Below are 21,762 nucleotides of genomic sequence, written 5' to 3'. Positions count from 1 at the left end.
CTCCTCTTTTTCATTCCCAGGGGCCAGTACACCTGGAAGTATGTGGGGGGGGGGTCCCTGACTCCTTTGGCACTATTTTAGCACATGCCATAACCATACCATATGTTGCAGCTTGGCACTGCATGCACTTTTATTAACCCTGCCTACTACTCCTCCTGGGGGGGGGGGGGGTGCATTTTGACATCTTTTTCCCTGGGCACCAGCTGTCTCGGGACTGGCCACAGTGGGATTTGGGAGATCAGTGCTATATTTAGATGGAGAGCAGAAGGGGGGGGGGGGGGGAGCTGGTAAACATGTATTTTCCTTCCGGAATGAATATAGTGAGCAATCAGTACCTATCACTCTTGTGTACATTCATCACTGAAGCATAGTAAACTATGTTTACTATGCTTTGGCTTGTGAATGAATAGAAAATGACAGTGGGGGATTATACTTGGGGACAAATTGACCTGGGAGGGGGAAGGTTTATACTGAGTTACAGACTACCTGTGGGGAATAATGTACTAAGCTACAGACTGATCGGGGGGGGGGGGGGGATTATACTGCAGGACAAACTGACTTGGGGGCAGAATTATCCTGGGGGACAGACTGACCTGGGGGATATACTGGAGGACAGACTGACCTGGGGGGATGTACTGGAGGACAGACTGACCTGGGGGGATATACTGGAGGACAGACTGACCTGGGGGGATATACTGGAGGACAGACTGACCTAGGGGGTATACTGGAGGACAGACTGACCTGGGGGGCTATACTGGTGGACAGGCTGACCTGGGAGGGATATACTGGAGGACAGACTGACCTGGGAGGGATATACTGGAGGACAGACTGACCTGGGGGGATAAACTGAGGCACAGACTGACCTGAGGGGATATAATGGAGGACAGACTGACCTGGGGGATATACTGGAGGACAGACTGACCGGGGGGGGGGCAAAATTATCCTGGGGACAGACTGACCTGGGGGGATATACTGGAGGACAGACTGACCTGGGTGATATACTGGAGGACAGACTGACCTGGGGGGCAAAATTATCCTGGGGACAGACTGACCTGGGGGGATATACTGGAGGACTGACTGACCTGGAGGGTTTTACTGGGGGACAGACTGACCTGAGGGGATATACTGGGGGGCAGACTGACCTGGGGGGATATACTGGGGGTCAGACTGACCTGGGAGGCAGAATTATCCTGGGGAACAGACTGACCTAGGGGATATACTGGAGGATATACTGACTTGTGGGGATATCCTGGGGGACAGACTGACCTGGAGGGGATATACTGGGGGACAGACTGACCTGGGGGATATATTGGGAGACAGACTGAAAAGGGGGGATATACTGGGGGACAGACTGACCTGGGGGGGATATACTGGGGGACAGACTGACATGGGGGATGGAATTACACTGGAGGACACACTGACCTGGGGATTAACTGGAGGACAGACTGACCTGGGGGGCAGAATTATGCTGGGGGACATACTGACGTGGGGGTATATACTGGGGGACAGACTGACCTGGGAGGATATACTGGAGGACAGACTGAGCTGGGGGGATATACTGGAGGACAGACTGACCTGGGGGGATATACCAGGGGACAGACTGACCTGGGGGGATATACCGGAGGACAGAATGACCTGGGGGGGATATACTGGGGGACAGACTGACATGGGGGATGGAATTATACTGGGGGACACACTGACCTTTCGGCCACACAAACTGTTCATCATGGCGCTACATTACTACTCTTCTTGGTGCACCCAGAAGGGTGTCCCATGTCTTTTACAATTCTATAATGCATACTGCAAAAAAATAAAAATAAAAAATTGCCGTGTTTGGGTTTGGCTTGACGAAAAAGTGGCAACCCTAGGTACAAGTGGAAGATAGCTTTTAGGGATGTGTTGATGTTCCACTCACAAATCACTGCTACAGTACGTCCACTGTTGTGTATGGCATTCTGTGCCAAAGACACCTGTTAGTATGTCACTTGGTGTTGTATGTCATGGCCATTCTTTGAAGAGGAACATTAAATTGTAGAAAAATACATCTTTGGTGTGGACATTCCTTTCTTTTGAATAAAAAGGCTCATGGCCAGGGATATCATGGGTAGGCTTATAGAAAGGAGTTGGACGCAATATGGCAAAGAATTCTAGCTACCAGCAGTGGGGCACTGTCCTAACCAAGAAGAAGCAAGGAGGGGGCTTGTAAATTTTTGCACCAACATCTGGTCAATCAAAAGTCCCCTTGCATGCTATCTATGTTCGATGGTGTGCCCCCCTCTGATCATCACTACAGAGCACAAGAGTAACATAGCAACTGGCAAGTGAAGCTACAGTGCCTAGCTGGGGAAGCACTGTCCAACATACCTGGAGGCATTGAATATCAGTGGCGCTTGCAGCTGTATAAGAGAGCAATTATTTGACTTGCTCCAAAGAGGTACGTATTATACATCTTTTATTACAGGTTCCTTCTTCCTGAGTTGTTTTATCATACCACTTTTAAAAAATGTCTGCCAGACAGAATAGCAGGGTGGGTAACCACAATTTTATCCACTACATTTAGGCAATTCAGCTTTGTCACTAGCCTGCCCCAGCATGCTGATTGGTTAATTGAGGCAAAGCATACTGATAAGGTACCCCCTCTGTTCTCCTTCCCTGTAAGCAAGTTCAGGAGACTGACAACACTCCAATACCTGAGGCTAAATGTTCTCAGAGTGTTAGCCCTCCCTTTGCCAGTCCTGTTGTACAGAAGATTACATGAGGTTGACACTTTCACTAATTATATGTAAAAACATATTGAATGGGTTTTAATGAGTTCATAACCAGATACGAATATATTTTGTACATCTACCTGCAATTCAGCTTTTATTTCTCTACCTAATGGAGTAAGACTAATGCCCTGTACACACGACCGATTTTCCTGTGGGAATAGACTCTGAAGGTTTTCCCAACGGAGTTCCGATGGAATTCCGCTGAAACTGTCTTGCGTACACACGATCACACTAAAGTCCGATCGTCAAGAACACAGTGACGTACAACACGTACGACGTGACTAGAAAAAGGAAGTTCAATAGCCAGTAGCCAATTGCTTCCATCTCGTACTTGCTTCAGCGCATGCGTCTTTTTTGGTCCATTGGAACAGCATACAGACAAATGGTTTTCCCGATAGGAATTGGTTCCGTCGGAAATATTTAGAACATGTTCTATTTCTAGGTCCGTCAGAGTAAATAAAATAAAAAAAGTCCAATGAGGCATACACACGATTGGAATATACGATGAAAAGATTCCATTTGACTTTTTCTGTCAGACATTCCACTCGTGTGTACTGGGCATTACAGAGTTACTAGACCCATGGCCCTGTATTCACTATATCTGGTCTCCTACAGTACACAGAACATGCAGATGCATTTATTTTAGTAAATATAGTGTTGAAAATATTTTTATTGAACATTTCAAATGAAAACAATAAGACAGTAACCATGATGAGGCAAAAACAAACAGGAACAGTAACAGGATTAGAGTCACGGGTGTCCGGCTAATGACTATCAGCCACAGTCGGTCCCTATTTTAGTAAATATAAACTGCTAAATAACTTTTCTCATCAGCAGTGTATAGCAGTTTTGTGACTTCTATCAGTGTCCGGCCAAGCACTGGTTAAAGATTGTAGGAGGAGTTTTCATTCTCTTCTGACGGTCCTATGAGCCCTGCCCTTCTGTCTGGACAGTGCTGATTGACCCAGTGCTGATCACATGCACCCTCCCAAAGAAAAAGAAAAACTCTCTAGCAATACACACCAAACTGAGCATGTGCAAAGTGCCCCAAGGCTCTGCTCTAACAGCAGATTGATTGGGGACAGTAAAAGAAGGGGAGGATCAGAGAAGATAGGATCAAACAGCCTTTTTACACGATGCAGAAGATGAACCCCTTAGGTTCCACAGTGGGTATAACAAGCATGCTTTACTGCATATACAGACTGATTTTACTGTTGGGGGTTTAGTAACACTTTAATGTATCTGTTTGTTATACAGTTGGGTGTTATTGTAATCACCAGTTAATTTTTTCTATAAAACAAAGTATGTGGAATATGGTATTATCTTCATATACTTCAAAAATGTTACCTCCATGAAGCCAAATTACAAAGTTGTCTGCATTGTAGAACTGTACAGAGTTAACTAGGCTATGAGAGTCAGGATTAGTAGGGATTTCCCAATTAGTAGTCTTGTACTTCAGAAATCATTTAATCTCAGTCATGTGTTTAATGCAGACACTCATCACTTCAAACAACGTGGATCTTAATGCTCCATCCTTATTTCACCTTGTTTTAAACCTTTTAATTAATGAAATGTGCCACTCTGCAATCATTTGTACTATACTTCAGGGGCCTAAATCCAAATCCATTAAACAGACATGCCAGAGAAAAACGTGACCCACACGCTAAGCGTGTATGCATATGCAGTACAGTTTAAAGCCCTCTACAAATATCCAGTCCATCAATGTTTCATTTTTTCTACAGTGGTTAATAGCAACCTAAGACCCAGGTGCCATGGTGGGCATGCAAACACATTTGAAGTGGCTCCTGGAAGATTTAACGTTACAGATCTATAAAAGTCTTTGATTTTTACCATTAAAACATGACACGACTAAAATATACATGAACAGGTGAACATTTTTTAGTAAAAAATGCAATAATATGTTCAGATAGTAAAGAGAAGGCATGGGTGGAGTTTCTATGATGGGTGAAGGGTGTTTGGCACTTGTGGCATGTGTGTAGGTGATGAGGAACACAAATCAGTAGGGTCAAGGTATGAGGGAGGGGGAGGATGGAGATAAGGATGTTGGGGCGAAGGGTAATAGAGGAAAATGTGGAGGTGGAGAAAAAAAAAAAGAGTACAAAACAGAGGAAAGATGAAGAAAAGGGGAACAGGGGAAGATGAGAAAAGAGAAAGATTAGAAAAGAGAAAAAGAAAAGAAAAAAAAAATGGAAAGGGATGTAGGGGTGTGATGTAAGGGGAAGAGGGATATGGGTAGTGTACAGAGGCCAGGAAGTCCGCAAAACTAATATTTAACATTTAGTAAAGAACAGTCAAAAGTAGCTGTAAGGTAAAGCATGACCCAGGGATGATGTTATGTGACTTCACCAGTGTGTCACATTGGATATCAGTCCATTTTCGTATTGGCATGCACTGATGCATATGTGAACTGAATTCCTCTATAGGAGTGGTCTCCAAACTGTGACCTGTAGGCCAGATGCAGCCCTTTGCTTGCCGTTTTCTGTCCCTTGGAGAACTGTTCCTTCCACTTTTACAAGGCTTTATCACCTCACATATCACCTTATTTACCTACTCAAATCAATGATGAGCCATCATTTCTTTCACTGAAATGAGCATTGAGAAATAATGCCTCAAACTGACACCAATGACGAGGCACTATTCCTCCCACTTACACCAATGATGGAACATTATTTCTCCCACTGACACCAACAATGAGCCACTATCCCTCTTCCTACTGACCACAGGTGCTGTGTATTTTTTTTTATTCCCACTGGCCACCAAGTCAAAAGGACAGTAAAATGGCCCTTTTTTTTTAGAAAGCTTGGAGACCTCTAGTCTATAGGGATGCAGGATGTTTTTCAGGGCTTCAAGATGGTCTGTTTGAATAACAGAGTTATCAAGCGGGTTTAAAGTCTGGTGCAGGAAGATTTTTTCAGGAGGGCTCCCCAGGGGTTTATGACAAGGTGATGATTTAGCATGGTAGAGATAATGCAGTATAGAGAACTCCAAAAATTGCTTACCATCCAAGTCCACTAGACATGAAAATAGGCGCTATTTTATCAAAAGCCCATAAAAACAATGAGGGGAGTAGACAGTAGCTACTGGGAGAGGCTTTCACTAGCCAAATGTCCTCCCACTCTTCCAGTGTAAAAGCATGATGAAATGCACCTTCTCATTTTTGGTGTAGAGGGTGTAGAGGTGTGAGTCAGTGTTTTGGAGCAAGTGCAGAATGTAATTTTTCACTTGCAAACATTTAACTCCATGAAAAGATAATGGGTCATAGACCTTATGAAGGCGAAGGACTGTGGGGAGTAAAAACTTGGATAGAAGGTAGGGTTACCACATGGCATAGAAAGGGGCAAATGGAGTGGCAATAATTTGCAGAAGTATTTGTTATCACCTCCAGATCTTCAAGGAATGGTTCATGATGGGGTTGAGAAGATGTGGTCTGTGGTAAGGTGGGAGCTAGAGAAGTGGAGTAGGTCTCTAAATCCACATAGTCGGTATGCTAAATGTGGCCTAAAGGTGAGGGAGTTGCTCTATCTGGGCTGTACAATAGTAGCTACTTAGGCCACACTTAGGTATGGGGCACTAAACCTCTTCTTCAGGGCCACTGATAGGGAAGTTCCCATCTCCTCAAATTTCAGGTTGTTCCCCAGGACTCCTCAACATATCCTTGGGGCCTTGTGTCCCTTGGGGACAGAGGCCAGATGGCACTTAACAGATTCTTCCTGGGCAGCTGGATGTCAGGGGTGTGGTCAGGTGGTCGCTTCATTCTGAAAAAATCAACAGTTGGCCATAAAGCAGTAATGCAAGTCTTCTATCTCCAGCCATGGCTGATAAGGAGAGGCTTTTCCAGAAGAAAGTCTGTCCATATGTCCCACTCTGGGCCCTGTCTTAACTGCTATACTGCACAGAGACAGATGGCTGGAGATCTTCCCTTGCATCATAATCTGAGCTGACTGTCCTGCCCTACCGTACATACTGTTACTGACTAATCACTCACTTCTTACTGCTCACTGAGTGACCTGTCACTACACACTGCTCTCTTCCCTGCTATTTATATACTGCTCACTGAACACCCTACCACTACATACTGCTTACTTACTGTCCTGCCACTACATACTGCCCAACCCTGTGACTGATTACATACTGCTGACTGCCCTGCCACTACAAACTGCCCTATCCTGTAACTACATACTGCTCATTGATTGTCCTGCTGCTACATACTGCCCTACCCTACCACTATATACTGATGGCTGATTGCCCTGCCACTGCATGCTGCTCACTAACTGTTATGCCACTACTTACTGCTCACTGACTGCCCTTCCACGACACACAGCTCTCTGTTCTGCTACTACATTCTGATCACCGACTGCTCTTCCACTACATACTGCTCACTGACCACCCTGTCACTACATACTGGTCACTGACTGCCTTGTCACTACATACTGGTCACTGACTGCCTTGGCACTACATACTGGTCACTGACTGCCTTGTCACTACATACTGCTCACTGACTGCCTTGTCACTACATACTGCTCACTGACTGCTCTGCACTTTCCTGCTGCTACATGCCATACACTCCACAGCCCTGCATTGCCATTTCTTACTGCCCTGCTCTGCATACTGCTAACTGCACTTTTCTATGTACTTCTCTGGACTTTGGGACTCTTATTTGACTTTCATGTTTTGGTTTGAACTTTATGCCTATAATATAATACGTCAGGGCATTGGGAGCCCTGAAAAGATATAACAGTTTGGGGAGAAAAGTTGTGTCTGAAGGGATTGTTTAAATTGGGACTGAAGTGAAAGATATTCCACTTTAAGCTAGAAAATTGTTCTCTGTGGCTATTTTCTTCCACTGCAAAGCTAGTTGGATAAAGCAACTAATCATGACCCGATTAGCCTTTCAGAGCATAAAGCTGGCTTCAAATTACAGTAGTAAACTTTCATTCACATTTTTTTTTTTTTAAAGAAGATTTGAATTTCTAATGGTTAGTGGGATCATATCAACATTCGTTTTTGACCATAATGAGGAGAAATTTCAAAGAAACAAGATGTCAATTTTTTCTCAAACGTGTTTCTAGTGCCGTGTACACACGATTGGACATTCCAACAACAAAATCCATGGGACGGATGTTGGATCAAACTTGTCTTGCATACACACGGTCACACAATGTTGTCGGAAATTCCAAATGTCAAGAACGCGGTGTTGTATGATGAGCTGGGAAAATTGAAGTTCAATATACAGTGCGGCTCTTCTGCTTGATCCCGAGCATGCGTAGAACTTTGTGCTTCGGAATTGTGTACACACGATCGGAATTTCCGAAAACGGATTTTGTTGTCAGAAAATTTGAGATCCAGATCTCAAATTGTGTGTCGGAAATTCCGATGAAAAATGTCCGATGGAGCCTACACACGGTCAGAATTTCCGACAAAAAGCTCCCATCGAACATTTTTCGTCGGAAAACTCAACAGTGTGTACGGGGAATAACAGTGTATGGGGTTTTCTTTTGTTCTAAAATCAAATGTAAAGCAAATGAAATTTTGAACGTTGAAAGTTTTCAAATGGCAGTTTTTAAGCCGTCAAATGTAATTTTTGTAAAAAATTTTGTTCAAAAACCTACTAGTGTATAGCCAGCTTAGGTTGAGATTCGACCTTGCTAAAGTTAAGAATGAATAATTCTCATAGAGCTACATGCAAAGGAAAGCAGGAGTAAAAGTTACTTAACAGGGAGTCAATGTAAACAAGGAGCCTTGTTTTATGAGGTGTCAATCTATCATGGAAACCAGATCATGATCCATCTATGAAATAGGATGTATCCCGGCCGAAGAGCTGGAAGGGAAGGGAAAGGAAGGGAAGAGGATGAAAATGTGATCTATTCTGCTGGGGGTGTTAAAAGTGACTTGTGGTGCCTTGTCTTGTGGTATGCAGTTCCTGATTGACACTGTCAAATCATGCTGAGATAAAAGCATGCAGAAGCATTTGGAAGGAGCATCATTATAGATTGGTATGACAGTAGGGATTTGGCCATTTTATCCAAGGGGTGGTGTGAGGTAAGGTTGGAGTCAACACATAGGATTGCAGTGAAGAGGACTTCAAAGAATGTATAAAAAAGAAATTAGGGTTGATCCAAATTTGGAGGATTAAACATACTGTACAGTAGCAATTGTGACTAGTGTGTTGTGAATTGTTAAAGTTAGAATAATTTATCTTCCTGAGGGGGCCGCAAAGTAGTTTATGACACGTGAATTAATTTATTTGAAAGTGATCAACACTGTACTGAGGATTGGGAATAGCGGGGTCATTCAGAGACACTATCTGGAGTATAATGGCAGTAGGGAAAGAAGGGCGGAGGAGGAAGGGGTTAGATAGGGATGGGGGAGAAAAAGAGGAAGGAATAAAAAAAGGGGGAATGGAAAGAGAGGAGAGGAGTAAAGGGTTAGGAGGGGGATAGAATGGTGTAAAAGAAAGGAGAACATCTATGGAAAGAAGTGGCGGCTGGTGTTTTTCCTTTTTTGGGGGGTGTCAAACAAAAAAGCCTCCCCGCCTGCTCTAGGTTGGTCAGACGGCCATCCAGCCTGCCACTTACCCGATCTAGGTAGCGGGTGGATAGCGCTCTTATGGGCTATGGGCAGCGGCTCCTGTGTCCCCTCCTCTTCTGTGTCACAGCGGCTTCCACCATGCATCTCCTCCCTCCTTCTCCTAGGTGTCCAATAGGATCGCCTGTCCTTTTTAGCCAATCGGGTGATGGGTCTCTAGGCGCCCATGCGCCCCTAATGGATGGTCCGCCACTGATGGAAAGCCTGTAGGCACAAGAGGCAAATGAGAAACCAAGGCTACAAAGATACAAGGCATTAAATTGGTGTTAAACCTAAAAGCACACATTTATTAAACTATATTGCAGCTTACCAATTCTTAAATGTGAGGACTGTATTAATTTTCTTTTTTGGGCTTTCTTTACTGTATTTTCACCTGGTGACCCTGCCAGTAAGCCTGTTATTTTTCAACAGAACAAGCTGTCCTACAGATGGAGCAGTTAGGTTAGGTTGTCACTACCGCATTTTGGGAACCTGTACACAATCATGGGCGTTCCTGACATACGAGCGAAACATTCTACTCTTAATCAGATGTGCGGGCGTGCCATCTGCAAAATGCCGACTTTTTCACATGTATGAAACTGCATGGTGCGGCAGCACCATGTGACTCAGTGCAGCTTGATATTCAGAAAGTGTCTCAGGGTTTTTTCCTTGCATTCCTGTGGGTAGAGGAGCCCCTTGAAATGAATTGGCTATTAAAATTTCTGTCATATAAATATGCAAAGTATTGATATTGGTTTTTACAATGATGAAAGCTATTGAAAAGTTGTATTTGTAATTAAAGTCCTGCTGTGAAAAGTCTATTTTGTCCCTTATATCTATCCACCATCCTAATACCCACTCACCTTTAAAAATCAATATTAAACCCAAAAACACTTAGCCTATACAGTTTGTGTTATAAGATGTCCTCTTTCCCAAAGATCCTTATATCTTGTGCATAATCTGTTTTAGAGTGTGTTGGCACTAGCATACTTTCCTGTTTTCTGAGATGAGAAAGGGGGGCACTTTTCTGGTCCTCATATCATGCCCCTAATTTATAAGGGGTGTGCTGGCATCTTTCTTGTTTAACAAGGAGCGGTTACTTTCATAATTTCATGTTTCTCCTTTCTACGTTTGAAGTCTCATTCCAAAGCACATGGGCATCAGATTAGGGAACTTCAGATTGGCATGCTGAGTATCATGAAGTGCACAGTACTGAACTCTTCACACCAGAATATCACATTCAAATAAAAAAAAAAAAAGACAATGGAGCTATATAGTTTTCAAAAAGTATTTTATTGATGCAAGGTCTACTTTAATGCAAAAAGAAAAATGGTGACATCTAGTGGTAAAATGTTCAAGAGCCTTTTGGCACGCAATGATGTATTAAAAGTTAAGCAGTAAAAGCATTGTATTTTAAAGCTATGAGTATGAATGTTATGGCTTGGTCACACCAGGTGTGTTGCCACTGTTGATCAATGTTGTCAATGCTAGTTCAATGCAAACACACAGAGAAAATAATTGTTTTCTATTTGCCCAGTTCACACCATACTGGAGTGTTGCATAAAAATGCAACATGTCTGCATTTTTATACAGCGCAATGCACAATAACGCTATATATATATGTAATTAGCGGACCTCCAGCTGTTGCAGAACTACAAGTCCCATGAGGCATAGCAAGACAGTGACAACCACAAGTATGACACCCAGAAGCAGAAGCATGATGGGACTTGTCGTTTTGCAACAGCTGGAGGTCCGCTAATTGCATATCCCTGCAGTCTATACGATGCACTGCTGAGCCATTGTTGTGCATAGAGTTGTTTGATCTGTCAAGTTAGGTAAAAAAAAAAAAGTAAACAGTGTGATGCATTGTAACAACACATTTCACCACCCCTACACATCACACACCAGCAGGCGTGTGTTATTGTATCAAACCTGCCCATAGTACTCCTAATTTCATATTATTAAAAAATAGGTAGGTAACACCCAGGCACTGATGGGACTTGAAGGGCAACTTAGGTCAGAAGCAGATAAACTGTATTGTTTAAAATGTATAGCTTTTATTTGTACATACATAAAAAAGTGTATACATCACCAGCATATATAATAAAAACAAGTCATCAATTATGAAACAGTTGACTTAAAAGAATGTGAGCAGTATAGTGACACTGTCTTCACTGTATAACTGATGTGTTTCAGGAAGGTGTTTTTTTTTTTAGAGAAGGTCACATAAAGTATTGCATTCTATAACAGAGCATAGTGATTATCAAAAATGGGACAAGGAACTAACATCATATTAATACAGATTAACTGCCAAGATAGTTTGTAATGACATACCATCTCTATGAACAACACGTATGAATCATCGAAGATGTATAAAGAAGTTTCGCTGTGCCACAACTTAAGTGTTTCAGGTGCCCCCAAATGGATAGCCGGGGCCCTAAATATTCCACACAGGGATCCCCCCTATGAACCAAATGGCGTAGTCGTGGATGAACCACATAGCGTAGTCGTGGACGGCCTGTGCGGGGAAAGACGAGGAAAGGAGAGAGACCCACAAATCCGAGGAAGGGATTAAAAGGAAAAGAAAAACACCATATATGTCTGTATCTGACACTGCAGTACAAAATCATCACATATGTAGTTTTGGGTATGAAAACAAATTTGGATATCCTAAAATCAGGGCTTTTTTTTTCTCAGAGAATAGGTGCAGGTACTCTGCCCTTCTGAGTCACCCCTTGTCTCTGCCCCCTATACATCTCTGTGCACCATCTCTTGGTATCAACCCCCTACCCACCACCCAGTACTGCCCCTTTTAGAGAATACACAACCAAGTATTATAGTGGTGATAAGTCATTTGTATGGAATATGTTAATAACAAGAAAAGCAGTAAAGCATCTCCTGCAGTCAGCAATAAAGGAAGTAAATGCATTACTTCTCTGCTGACAGGACAGGGCTCTGCCCTGTTTACATAGGCAGGGCTTCATCCTGTGTGTCTTCCCGGGTGACAGATAGGCTGCTCACTTTTCAAGGGAAGCTGTACTTTGCAATATCATTTTCTCCAGAGCTTAGTGAATACAATGAAATTTCACTTTGCAATGAATACTCAATCTCGTATAAGGAACATGATTGGATGATGGAAGTCAGAAGAACTTCACTTTGTTCACTAAGCTCTAGGGAATATCCCCTTGCAAAAAAGGGCAACTTCCCTTACAGAGTGAAAAATCTATGTGCCTTCACAAAATCAAATGCTATAGAGAAGTGATGGTTAACCTTGGCACCCCAGATGTTTTGAAACTAAATTTCCCATGATGCTCATGCATTCTGCAGTGTAGTTGAGCATCATGGGAAATGTAGTTCCAAAACATCTGGAGTGCCAAGGTTCACCATCACTGCTATAGAGTAAAACAGAGGAAAGGAATGAGGGAAGGGGTAGCCATCCAGTGGGATAAAAGAAAAAAATAATTTAAATTTAGATAAATAAATGAAAATATATTGCACATACAATGTATTAATGACCACCTCTTAAATCCAGCATTCACATTAAATGTCACTATAAAACATGCGTGCTTAACCACTTCAATACAGGGCACTTAAACACCTTCCTGCCCAGACCAATTTTGAGCCTTCAGTGCTGTCGCACTTTGAATGACAATTGCGCGGTCATGCAACACTGTACCCAAATGAAATTTTTATCATTTTTTTCCCACAAATAGAGCTTTCTTTTGGTGGTATTTGATCACCTCTACGGTTTTTATTTTTTGCGCTACAAATAAAAAAATACCGAAAATTTTGAAAAAAAAAATGTTTTTTTTTGTTTCAGTTTCAAAACTTTGTAAATAAGTACGTTTTCTCCTTCACTGATGGGCACTGATGGGGCTACACTGATGGGCACTGATAAGGTGGCACTGATGGGCACCAATGTGGCACCAATGAAGTGGCACTGATAGGCGGCACTGATGAGCGACACGGATGAGCGACACGGATGGGCGACACGGATGGGCGACACGGACGGACACTGATAGGTGGCACAAATTGGCACTGATAGCTGGCACGGATGGGCGGCACGGATGGGCATGGATAGGCGGCACAGGTGGGCATGGATAGGCGGCACAGGTGGGCATAGATAGGCGGCACAGGTGGGCATAGATAGGTGGCACAGATGGGCATGGATAGGCGGCACAGGTGGGCACTCATAGGCGGCACAGGTGGGCACTCATAGGCGGCACAGGTGGGCACTCAGGCGGCACAGGTGGGCACTCATAGGCGGCACAGGTGGGCACTCATAGGCGGCATCGGTGTTATAGTAATGGATGCCAATCAGTGCCAAACAATAATGCATGCCAATCAGTGATGCCCATTGTGGCCACTGATTGGCATCCATTATGGGCACTGATTGGCACCCATTGTGCTGACTGGCACCCTGGTGGTCTAGGGAGGATTATGGATTTTTATTACCTTTTCCCTGGTGGTCTAGTGGCGTCCCTGGTGGTCCAGTGTGGGCATCCTCGGGGGGGCTGTGCTGATAATCGATCAGCACAGACCCCCCCCTGTCAGAGGAGCAGCCGATCGGCTCTCCTCTACTCGCGTCTGACAGACGCGAGTGAGGGAAAGCCGATCACCGGCTCTTCCCATTTACACTGTGATCAGCCGTGATTGGACACGGCTGATCACATGGTAAAGAGTCTCCGTCGGAGACTCTTTACCGAGATCGTAGTTGCAGGGTGTCAGACTGACACCCCGCAACAACGATCGCCGCGATGCGCGCCCCCGGGGGCGCGCAGCGGCTCATTATCCTAATCACGTCATATGACGTCAGGTTAGGATAATGAAACCACTTTGCCGCCGTCAATTTGTAATAGGGCGGGCGGCAAGTGGTTAAACAAGATTGTGCAAAACAATAATCAAAACAAAGTAGAGACTAGGTATTGGAGTGGGATCCAGAAGTTAATAAAAAGGAAGGATCTCGTAATCCGCCCTGCGGATAAATGGGGAGGGATTGTAGTCCTTTCTAAGGAACAGTATAACCTTAGTATGGACCTTCTCTTACAAGACGAAAACACCTACAGTCATCTATTAGGTAATCCAATGTATAAGTGCAGAAAAGCACTGGAACAAGTAGTCCATTTGGGCTTAAAAAGACACATTCTGAATAAAAAAGAAGCAAAATATCTCATACCTGGATCACACCGTACTCCCATTATCTATTCCGTTCCAAAAATCCATAAAGATCAAAACAATCCCCCACCAAGACCTATAGTGAATGGGATTGATTCATTAACAGCACGAATGGGACAATATATCGACTTTTACCTACAACCCGCAGTTCAAAAAACACAGGCATATTTAAGGGATACAAAACAAATGTTACAATTACTGGACAACTTCCCTAGAAGGGAAAAACCATGGCTGTTAGCCACGGCAGACGTATCCTCCTTATATACAGTGATTTTGCATCATCAGGCATGTGAAGCAGTTAAATGGGGTTTAAGGAAATATACATCCCTCCCCTGTAGTCAGAGGAAATATATTATCAAATGTCTCGATTTCTGTTTAAAAAATAGTTATTTTTGCTACAGTTGGAATTATTATTTTCAAAAAACTGGAGTGGCAATGGGAGCTAAATTTGCCCCTAGTGTGGCTGGCCTGTTCATGGTGCAATGGGAGGAAGAGGAAGTATTTAAGAATATCCCAGAAGGCCTCCATATGTACAGAAGATACATTGATGACATTGTTATAATATGGAAGGGCGATAAAGAACAACAAAAGTTTCCTGGAAGGATTAATCACTAATGATAGAAACATCCATCTTACCTGGGAAATAAGTGATAAGCACATCAACTTCCTAGATCTTGAAATCACGCAGAACAGCAACACACTCTCCTCCAGAACACACTTTAAAGAGGTAGATAGAAACAGCTACCTACCACTGGAAAGCTGCCACCATAGAAATTTGGTATTTAACATACCAAAAGGACAACTAATGCGTATACGGAGAAACTGTACCGATAAGGAATCATTCAATTTATAAGCAGAGACTCTGAAGTCTAAATTCCTAGAGAAATGATATTGAATTTATCAACAAGAAAATTACAGAAGTCGCAGACATAGATCGAAATAATTATTAAAAGATAAACCTAAACATGAGCCCCCAATCGATTCAGTACCCATTATCCTTTTTTTTTTTTTTTAAATCTTTTTATTAATTTTCCAGAAACAAAAACATACAACAGTGGACGTGTCCGTCCAGACACACTGTCCACATACAGTCTATCTAACAAAGACCATCTAACTACAACATCCCCTCCCTCCCCCCCCCCTACCCACCCCTACTAGTCACATCTCGTTATGGGAGTCATCCCAACCTATCACATTTGGAGTCACATGTTTCCAAATCTATTACCCAGAACCTCATGTATTGCTGATAATCCCAAGATGCCTCAAATGATGCGATTCAGAAGTATGGCAATGTGATACAAATCAGAACTCCGTGTCCTGTACCTTCAAGACCATACCCCCCCCCCCACCCCACCGTATCCCTGGAGTTACACCAGGAGTGCCATACTTTGTCAAACTTTTTCCCACAGCCTTTACTCTCATAAGTAGCCTTGTAGTAAGGTAACATTGAATTCACCAGACCCTTCCAGGCTGTAACGCTTGGAGCCTCCGTCTTCTTCCAGGCCAGCAGGATAGCTTTCCTCCCATAGAAACAAAGGATAGTTAGCATCGTACGCATGGCCCGTGTAGGTACTTCGTCATCCACTAGTCCCAAAAAGCACACTTTGATGGTCAATGGTACCTGAACTGAAATCAGCTCCGAAACACAAGCCACTACATCAGTCCAAAATCTCTGTATAGGAGGACAATGCCAAAAAATGTGCCCGTCGTCAGCGGGAGCATGGCGACATCGCCAGCCAGTACCCATTATCCTTGATTACAAAACCCAATATAAGGACATAGAAAAAAATAATTAAACAGAATTGGAATATCCTGCTGGCAGACAGACAACTACAACAAATACTTCCCCCAAAGCCTAAATTTGTGTATAGGAGAGCTCCGACTATCCGAGATAGTGAAAAACATTCCGGATCCCCCTAAAAATAATTTCACATTTTATTCTGGGAAAGGTTTCTTTCCCTGCAAACGATGCTTTGCTTGCACAAGAACTAGATGTCAAAATGTAAAAAGAAAAAATTTCACTTCCACGACCACAGGAAATACATATGAGAACAAAGACTTTATTTGTTGCAATACCGAGGGAGCAGTCTATGCTTTAGAATGTAGCTGCGGCCTCCAATATGTAGGCCGCACAAAGAGACCCCTGAGAATACGATTAAAAGAACACGTACAGAACATCATAAAGGAATTTGATAAGCATAGTGTGTTGAGACACTTTGCGACTTTCCATAATAAAGATCCTTCCCAGTTAAAGTTCTGGGGTATAGAACCCTACGTGAGACATTGGCGTGGAGGTCACAAAGTGAGAACATTAAGCCAACGTGAATCCAAATGGATTTTTACTCTGGACACTTTCGCACCACAAGGTTTAAATATAGACTTTGATCTAAATTGCTTTATCAATGATTTTTAACAATCTTCACTTGCACCTGCTACTTATGATTTATTATATATCCCTTTAAAAGATGCTCTCATACTCTCCTCTATGACCCACATCTCTGTTAGATATCTGTGAATTTATAGATGATTATTGACATTATATATTCATATTATCTTTTAGATTAGTTATTGCCCTGGAGAAGGGGGCTGTGTGTATTCTTTTTTTTTTTTTGTTGGTTTTAACACACACTTCCCTCCCTTCTACTGCTCACCTTGCCTTGTTTTATCTTCTAGTTGTTCATATCAAGGTTAAGAATCTAATTTGGTATAAATATAGTCCGTTTTTAATTTTTTATTTTTTAAATATAATATATTTTAGCAATATAAATATAATGTGCGTGTAACAATGTGATTATATACACTTCCGGTGTCACCAACCCTCTGACTGTTCCGTAGCAAATTTATTTGCAATAAACCACCATAATAATGTTCACCAACCAATTTCCAGCGACAAATACACAAAAAAATTTCCGCAATTGGATTTCCGGTGATCGGACTACAATAAAATGGCCGCTATAGTAATTAGGCTTAGGTATATAAGGACACTTCCTTCTCTCTATCTTATCCCTGATGAAGTCACGTGACGGTGACGAACACGCGTCGGAAAGAGAGAGAGACAACGCAAGTGACGTCTGAGTCTACTGCTCGTTTTATGTATACACTGCCGTTTATTTGTGCTCCTAAATGTGAGTACCCTGTTACTACTAAATAAATAAATAAATCTAAGTACAAAACTACTACACTATCAAGTACTGTTTTTTGCTCCCTGTGAGGTATACCCGCCCTGGGACATCCCATTTGGGGACGCAAGGAGACCCTTATCATTATTGTGATTATGCTGTAACCTTACAGCTGTAAGGTAAGGGGACACCCACCCACCCACCGAACGGAGGGAAAGAAAGGACCTCTATGTTTGTATGATCCATAAAGCACCAACACTCAATCTTGGAATGATTTGCTTTTGAATGTTGCACTGGCAGCATTTGCACATCCATTTTCATGGACTGTCTAATCTTATGATTATTTAGAGCACTGGCGCTTTACTCTTCGATATTTTGTTGCTTGCAGTGTTTGCACAATGAACTATATGGATTGCACAGTTAATTAATTTATGCTTGTTATATTGGCTGCTATATACCTTTATATGTTTTTTTTCTTTCTTTTTCCTTTTTTTACAATACCTGCACAAATAAGGTTTGACACTTGGTACTCTCCTGGTATAGGCTATTTTATATATATGTTCTCCTGCAATAGTTGCACAAATAAGTTTTTGCACTTGTCACTTCCTTTGCAGTGTTGGAGCATCACATATTTCTACACTATACAGGATAGAAAGTTTTATGGTACACATGTACCTAGTCTCTACTTTGTTTTGGTTATTGTTTGGCACAATCAATTTTTTTTGGGTAGGATAGCATGCAGCGTTCTTTTCACTCTTTTTATCTAGTTGGTTGGCGCAGAGGTACCTCACACATTACATATCACAACGGAGAGAAGTGAAGAGAGGCAACTCTAAGTGTAGCAATATGGTTACATTTAATGAAGGTACAACATTTCGCAACATATTTTTACACTTAGGCCCCTTTCACACGAGGCGTACTCCGCTTTCACAGAGTCCGCCTCGGTCCGCCGGCTCAGCGGGAGATCTCTCCCTTGATCTCCGCTGAGCCGGCGGATGACAGGTCCCTCTCTGCTCACTGAGTGGGGAGGGGCTTGTCCAGCGCCGCAGGTCCCTAGCATGTCCATTTTCATCAGATCTCACCCGATTCGATCCCCCAGCGACGATCCGGATGTAGGGCCATCCGTCTGCTTTTGGCTGATCGGACCGGGTCGGATGTCAGCGGACATGTCTCTGCTGACATCCGTCGCTCCATAGACCAGCATGGAGCACCCGCTCAGGTCCGCCGTCAAAACTCTACAGGTGGACCGGAACGGTCCGTCAGTGTGAAAGGGACCTTAGAGGCACCTCTCTTCTCTTTAATACTCTTTAGCTCCTGATGGATTTTTCTTCTAATCCCCTTGTGGAGGCTTTCATTTATGGATGGACATTTTATGGTTGCACAACCTATGACATCGCTATAATCTTTTTATATGGACTATCAACTGAAGGGCCTATGAATAAATGGTCGTGGAACGAATCATTTGAGTTTACATTATTTCTTATGGGGAAATTTGCTTTGATATAAAAGTGCTTTGGATTACAAGCATGTTCCCAGAACAAATTATGCTCGCAATCCAAGGTTTTACTGTTTATCAAATGCCTTGCATACTTTTCATGTACATGAATGTAGATTCCATCTTATTCCATAGATAATTCAAGTATTATGGCTGAAACCCAACTAACACTGTGACATGCCAGGTTGTGGGAGGAAGATCTTCCTGCCAAGGTCTTGGTCAGATGTAAAGTACTTTGGGGTATTAGCAACTGCCTGCTTTACCCAAAAAAAGAAAATCATGACTAATAAACTGGTAATTATACAATGTAACTATATGTTTGTCTAGCTTGCCATTGCAACATTTACTATGTGTGGTTTTTGATTTTGCATTACATATTATAGTGTATGTTTATAATTGTGCAATTGTAGAGATTTGCATCTATTTCTTGTGAAAAAAAAGAGATTGGTACCTAACTATTCTAGTTGGAAAATACTATTGTTTTTCTTTCTTTGCTTTATTTTAAAGGTTTACAAGATAATCCTTGGTTTTGTGACTGTCGGATTTCAAAGCTGATTGAACTTTCAAAGGTTGTGGATCCACATGTGATATTCCTGGACCCTTTAGTTGTATGTAGTGGACCTGAATCTTTGACTGGAATTTTATTTCAAAAAGCTGAACTGGAGCAATGTCTCAAACCTTCTGTCATGACATCAGCTACTAAAATATCATCACCATTGGGCAGCAACGTTCTTTTAAGATGTGATGCCACTGGTTATCCCACGCCACAGTTAATATGGAGCAGAGTAAACAACACAAATACAAATTACACAGGTAAGGGTGGTTCACTCATTTTATGTTACTATTGAGTCCTAGAGGTTGTGTAAAACATTAGGCATGCCTGTATCTTCCCCCCATGTGTGCCCCAATACTCTTGCTGGCAGTTACACTGTAACATTTACTACTTCTTTTGCCACTAACTAACCATATTTGACTTCTCTCCATAACACCATGCTTAGATTCTATAAGTACAGTTTCATAATAGGAAGCTCTGATTAGGACAGATTTCTTTGAGCGTGTTTTACAATCTTGGTGATTTTTAAAGCTATGTTGGAGGCAGTTATATGTGCATATTACCAAAATAGGGATACTAATTTGGACAAATTCACTTGAGAGTGCTGATTAGTTGTGCTAACTTTTCTAAAAAATCCCATGTTACCTCCCCTTTGAGGGTTGGGCTTGGACACCTTGGTGTTGATTTACTAAAGTTAAATACACTGAGGTTAGATAACCAAACAACCAAATAATGCAGTGCTACCAACTATTAGTACAATAAAGATATGTGCTAAAGTACAATCTATGCATCAACAACTATACAAGGCATACATTCTGTGAAAAAAATGTTATATATCAATAAAGTGCATTGCACAAAACATGAGAGTCCCAAAAATTACAACAATGGTGAATGTCACATCAACAGTTATATGTTGATATCATAGTAAAGTCCCAATGCAAGTTACAAATAGTGATGACAACTCTTCTTGCAAAACTCCAACTGTTAAATGTGCAATCTACCCTACCCACACCTAACAACTGTATTTTAATTTTCTCCATCAGCTCACCCCCCCACAGTTATTACCTTTTGTTTCCACTTGACCCTCCTTTCTAGATTGTAAGCTCTAATGAGCAGGGCCCTCTGATCCTTCCTGTATTGATTTGTATTGTAAGTGTACTGTCTGCCCTCATGTTGTAAAGTGGTGCGCAAACTGCTGGAGCTATATAAATTGTATTATAATAATAATAATAATAATTAGCGCATGCTAATTAGGTTTCTGTTTGCAGTTTGTATTGTCATCCTGGTGTACATATTTGTGTGAGATCTCAAAATAAACAGTCCATGTTCAAGCTGTGTAACTAAGCTAGTCTCGTCTGGATCTTGGTTACAATATTCAGCTGAAAAATCTGATATCTGATATCTGAAAGCCAAGTGTACTGATGGAAGCACTGAACCGGGGTGCGACAGAGTTCCGTTACATTTGTGGCTAGCAGTGGGATGCTTCCTGCAGTCTGGGATATCCAAACCTCCACCTGGATCCAAGGTCTGGATATCAGGAGAGGAGAGGTACAGAAACCAGCTGCCATGAAAGAGGAATTTGGAAGGAGGTTGGGAGAGATGCAGATACAGCACAGAGGACCAGTATCAGAGCAGGTCCTGCTGGGATGGTATGATTCTATCCACTGCGATCTCCGGAAGGAAACACTAACCTGTGAGCAGCGCCACCAGGGAAAAATTCTTCCCTCCATCCAGGAAAGGTACTGGTTGCAGTATGGATTGTGGGTGCTGTTTTTGTGAGAAAAACTGCATAAGGAGCAGACAGCTGAGCTAAGCAGGCTGGACTGGGCAGAGATGCGGCTGGATGAGAACTACAGAGCCCTCCAGTGGCATGTATCCCAAGCATGCCCTTGGATAGTAGATGACAGCCAAATGGAAGGCTTTGGCTATGGCGGCCTGGGATTGTTGTACATGAAACTGACAGGGGACCCTAACTTTGGGAGCAATTTGGAGTGGTGGTTGGATGAAATCATGGATTTCAGAGAAGAGATACTGAATGTCTCAGAAGTGCACTGGGCACTGGAAGAT

At 42.5% G+C, this 21,762-nt stretch overlaps 1 protein-coding gene across 1 annotated transcript in view; it reads left to right on the top strand.

The window, feature by feature from the left end:
- The window catches only part of LRIT3 (leucine rich repeat, Ig-like and transmembrane domains 3), a 46,400-nt gene that overhangs the window by 15,528 nt on the left and 9,110 nt on the right, over positions 1-21,762 (top strand). Inside the window, exon 3 of the mRNA XM_077476719.1 lies at positions 19,650-19,955. Within this exon, the coding sequence (XP_077332845.1) occupies positions 19,650-19,955 (306 nt within the window). The remainder of the gene's footprint in view (positions 1-19,649; positions 19,956-21,762) is intronic.

The sequence above is a fragment of the Lithobates pipiens genome, unplaced genomic scaffold (assembly GCF_037356315.1).
Source record: "Lithobates pipiens isolate NorthernLeopardFrog02 unplaced genomic scaffold, aLitPip1_a1.2 Scaffold_13, whole genome shotgun sequence".
In the NCBI taxonomy this organism is placed as follows: Eukaryota; Metazoa; Chordata; class Amphibia; order Anura; family Ranidae; genus Lithobates; species Lithobates pipiens.
The sequence above is the reverse complement of the archived record's forward strand: the minus strand, read 5'-3'. Positions and strand labels throughout refer to the sequence as shown.